This window comes from Hydra vulgaris, chromosome 11, assembly GCF_038396675.1.
Source record: "Hydra vulgaris chromosome 11, alternate assembly HydraT2T_AEP".
NCBI classification, from domain to species: Eukaryota; Metazoa; Cnidaria; class Hydrozoa; order Anthoathecata; family Hydridae; genus Hydra; species Hydra vulgaris.
In genome coordinates, this window is record NC_088930.1 from 9,535,001 (window position 1) to 9,540,144 (window position 5,144).

Below are 5,144 nucleotides of genomic sequence, written 5' to 3' on the forward strand. Positions count from 1 at the left end.
ATTTTCATTACGATGTTTTCCACTTACTTCAAGAGTTTGTCCTAAACAAGAAATAACAATGAACAGCGAGGAGCTATAGCATTTTAACGTTTTAAGTTTTTAAACAAATTTTAACATTTTTAACAAAAACGTGCCTTAAAAGTCTAGGCAGACTGCTATCAAGAAAATTTGTAATTTAAGAAAAAGACAGTAACTTCTCAATGAATGAAATATAAACAATATCAAAAGACTGTTAATATTGTTGCTTGCAATAATTCCCGTTGTTGTAATATTTTGTTACTTCAATGCATAAAGTATTGCTTAAATTGTTGTTTTACTTTAGAGAGAAACGGTTGCAGCAAATTTAAAAATTAACGGATAAAGCGAAATTAGTTGATGAAGTTGCAACCCGCTAGTTACTTCATCAACTTTTTATTAGACAGTTTTTAATAATAGTATATAAACAGCCCTTGATAAAAGTACCTTCTACTTTAAGTGTAACTTCTTCTGGTTTGTAGTGTTTGACATCAAGATTGGCGTAAAAGCCATCTTCCTTCTTAGATGTCTTTTTTTTTGGAAAGACATTTGCTCCGATATCAAATAAAGGATAATATCTCAATGGAGGAAAAGTAATCTCCATAATATCGTCCAAAAATGGATCGGTTGGAAAATATTTATGAACAGGGACGTGCCACAAAGACATTTTTTTTCTTTCTCTAAAAAATCGCAAATTAGATAAAAAAAATTTAAAAGCTAATTGAACTAAAATAAAAAATTATTTTTGCGAATAAATACCAAAAAATAAAACCATCAAAAATTAAGAAAAGCAGATGTAAAAAAAAAAACATCAAACAATGGAACAAAATAATAACTATATTTTTAATAACAATGAAATTCCAAAATAATTCTTACCAGATCAGAAAAGCTTTTTTGAACTCTTTTGTTTGCGAATTACAATTACTAACATCAAAACAAATATTTATATCTTATTTGAGATAACGTCATTAACAATCGGTTATTTTAAGAAACATCTGGAAAAATCAACAAAATTCTGCGGTTTTCTAAGAATTGTTCACTCATTCGTTGTGCTTATCAAATTTATATATTTTAAGTTACTATCAAACTCTAATAAAGTGTTTAAATAGTACTGAAGTTGGAGTTTCGCTTTAACTGGTTATTGTGTCAATTGCGGTTTTCCGCGTTTTGTGAAATAGTCATAATTTTTGCAATTAACCACCAAACATTTCTTTAAATTTGATTTATAAAAATAACTTTTTTAAAAGTAACTTTGTTTTACAGAACCAACGAAGTTTGTTTTTTTTAATTGTATAACGTGTAAACTTGAACAAATTGAAACTGGAACAGTTATCTCATTAGTATGAAAACTATAATATTAAAAGAATCACTCTATAAATTTATTTCTTCAATCGCTCAAACAAATTCGTTCATTTGCAAAATTGCTCTAAAGGATTTCTTCATATATTGCTCTAAAAAGTTCTTTCCTACATTACTGATTGATTTAAGCGGAGAACCACGTAAGCGTAATAAATATAGCATTTTGTTGCTGGTTCTAATAAATTTAAGAAATAAATAGAAGCTTTACTGACATTATATTTATTAGTTTTGATTGAAAGTTTGTCAAAAATATTAACGTCAGGATCAATGTAATTTCATTAAAAGTATACTATCTCTGTGAGATCAATCAATAAATGCGCCGTTTGAAACTAGTCTAGTCACGTTTTCATAAAAATCAAGTTGTTGATAACAACGATTGCAATGTAATGGTATATCTTCGTTAATGAAATAATTAAAACCAAATGTGTTGAAAATTGTTGAGATATTTTAGAAAGAAGTTTTGGTAGTTAACAATATATCAGTATATGTTATATATACTGCTATACCGTTATAATAGTATATGAAAAAATCTTTAATCGTCAATAACAGTATACACGTTATACAACTTAAAAAAAACTTTGTTAGTTCTGTAAAACAAAGTTACTTTTAAAAAAATTATTTTAATAAATCAAATTTAAAGAATTGTTAGGTGGTTAATTGCAAAAATTAAGACTGTTTTACACGACGCGGAAAACCGCAATTGACACATAACCAGTTAAAGCGAAACTCCAACTTCAGTACTATAGGAAGAGTTAAAGGCAAATTACCTAGAACTATAGAACTTCCTAGAACTAGGGTGGATTAATTGCTTTTACAAAGGAGAACACTGTAAAAAAATGTTATTTTTGCAACTTTGGCGCTTTATTCTCTTACGTAAAACCCGGACGTCTAGCAACCCTACGTAAGACTATAGTCCATAAACTCCGAAATTATGAGGATATTGCGAAGACATGTTCATCTTACTAAAGAGCATCATAACGGATGCTCTTTAGTGAGCTGAACTTCGCGGACCAAGAGTAAGTGAGTTTAAGAGTAACGAAGAATGTTAAAGTGAAAGACAGAAAAAGTTAAGTAAGAAAGATAGCATAGAGGTAGCGCACTGGATGTTAGAACGTGTTATTTTACATTAATTGGTTAAAAGTTATGCTACCCCTTTTGATTTAATATCTCAAGAGAGACATACAAATAAACGTGGTGGCGGAGTTCTGATTTACGTGAAGGAAATCATTGCGCTTTAGGTTAGGAATGTTTTGAGCGTTTCTGATGGCATAAAAGAAAATTTAACTATTGAAATATTAAAGAATGAATCTAAAAATGTATTACTTAGCTGCTGTTATGAACCACCTGACGCCCAGTAGGGCAGAATTGCTTCAAAACTGAACATTAAATAAAAATGAAAAAAGGCGTTACAAAACATTTTTTAGTGGTAATGTATAAAAGAGTCTCTGATCAATCTTATCCACGTGTTTATTTTAGGGTAGGATTGAACTTAAATCCTGTAGAACCCATAATTTAGCACAATTCTTTTGTTCAAAAAATAACTCGATTTAGCAAGCTATTAGTACTTCTTCGTTCAGTGTTAAAGCTGAAGCTTGTTCCAAATTTTTTTTCAGATTTCTTCAATTTTAGGTTTGCATCTATCTTATGCTAATGAAAAATTAATTTTAAAGTGGTAAAAGTATATACTATTAGATCTTTATAAAAAGTGCATTTAAAATATTTTATATTTATTTAATTTTTTTATGAATTTGCTGATGATTACAGATTGATGATTACAGATTGTAAAACTTTTTTTTTTTATTGTTGCACTTATTGAGCTCTTTTGCTTGTATTAGTGGAAATATGTAAATAAAACTCTACGCAGCTTGTACTCATGACTTTTGAAGTGTACAGCGTGTGTATTATATTATATGTCAATTACATTTTGAAGTGCACAAAGTGTATTATATTATATGACAATTGCATCAGCAGAAACCAGGTATCGGAACTAAGTCATGAACGTGATTTGTTTTAAGCAAGTTTAAATGATTAAAATTAATCGAGATTTCAAGTAAGTTTTTTTGAGTGATTTTTTTCATTAAATTCGAATTACTGTAATTTAATTTCGTGAATCGATTAGAATACGTTTAAATATTATTTATTCATGCAAGTTTTTGATTTTTTTTTTTTTTTTTCAACTATCACTTACCGGTTTTTTAATAAACTTAACTCAAAATTACTCGAAAATACATTAAAAACGTCTGACTATTGTAAATAAATGTTTAAAAATTTATGGAGTAATTTTTCTAACATTTGCCCAACTTGTTAAATTAAAATAATTACTTAACTTAAAAATTCAAAACAAACAAAAAAACTGCATTTGTCCAGTTTTAAAGCTTTTCTGCCCCACTGTGTGACGGTCTGAGTTTTTTAAGATTAGACTAGATTTCTAAAACCTTTTATTCAAAAGATAAACAGTGTTTTAACAAAAAAAAACAAAAAATTTAAATTTAATAAGTATTAGGTTATAAACAACACCCACAAAAACATAATACCGCACGACATAAATAAACCATCTTCTAACAACAAAAAAGCATTAAACAAATTATTCAAAAGTTTAATTGCAAACGATGATATTTTAAAACTGGTAAATCAAAAAAAAATTATTTTTTCAAATCCATGCTTTATGCAAGCAGAATTCTATTGGGCCTAGAAATTCTTTTTTTGTTATCTTTTGTAGAAGGAAAAATTGCTGTTACGTTTTTAAATTTTTTTTTTATTAATTCAGTGTTCTTTTAAAATTTTAAAATTTTTGTAGAAGGAATATATATATATATATATATATATATATATATATATATATATATATATATATATATATATATATATATATATATATATATATATATATATATATATATATATATATTATATATATATATATATACAGGGTGTTCGGGATAAATTTGACAGTTTCGAAAGAAAAAGGAAAATCTTCTTTGTATCTATTAAATTTAATGAGTTGACAAAAAAATTACAGGCATAGTAAATTACAATACTATGAACAAAATTCACTCAAAATAACCACCATTAGCATCGATCACTGCTTCAATCCTGCTTCGGAATTTCGAACAAGCTAATGCTACAGTCTCCCTGGGAAGGGCCTCAAAAACTGTTTTAATTTTATCCACTAACTGGGCTTTTGTATTACTGGAAGAGCGATTGGTGTCTTTTTCAACTGCGCCCCATACAAAATAATCCATGGGGTTAAGGTCTGGGAAGTTTGGAGGCCAAACATTTGGACTGGTGAAGTCGTAGAAATTTTCAGACAATCATTTTTGACTTTTCACAGAGCTATGACAAGGGGCCGAATCCTGCTGCCATACATACGGCCTACAATTGGCTACCCTTGTTATCCAGGGCTTGACTACAGTGTTCAGCAACTCCACGTAGCCATCTGAAGTCAACCTGAGGCCCTCTTGGAAAAAATGTGGAGCCATCACATCGCCTTCAGAGGATACACATCCGAAAACCATCACAGTTTGGGGAAATTTAGTCTGCATTACACGAGGAATGTCCTTTGTACTGCATGCAAGCCACCTGTTATTCTGCGTGTTGTGTATTTGATCCTGGCAAAAGTTTTTCTCATCGGAAAAAAACCAGATTGTTTGTGGTTCTACAGGATGTTTCACTTTGTTTAGAAGTTTCTTCGCGGTTATTAAACGTTTTTCACGGGCCTTTTCTGTGAGTAGCTGACCTTTGTGGTGCTTGTATGAGTAGTAGCGAAGGTC

The 5,144-nt window shown here is 29.2% G+C and overlaps 1 protein-coding gene across 1 annotated transcript in view; it reads right to left on the bottom strand.

Moving 5' to 3' along the window:
• Positions 1–2,004, bottom strand: part of LOC136087387 (alpha-crystallin B chain-like) — a 2,583-nt gene extending 579 nt beyond the window's left edge. The window contains exons 1-3 of the mRNA XM_065810031.1: positions 892–2,004; positions 463–695; positions 1–41 (exon numbers count right to left, since the gene is read on the bottom strand). The exon at positions 1–41 is cut by the window's left edge and continues 579 nt beyond it. Of these exons, the coding sequence (XP_065666103.1) occupies positions 1–41; positions 463–682 (261 nt within the window). The 5' untranslated portion in view covers positions 683–695; positions 892–2,004. The remainder of the gene's footprint in view (positions 42–462; positions 696–891) is intronic.
• Between the last annotated feature and the right edge of the window lie 3,140 nt (positions 2,005–5,144).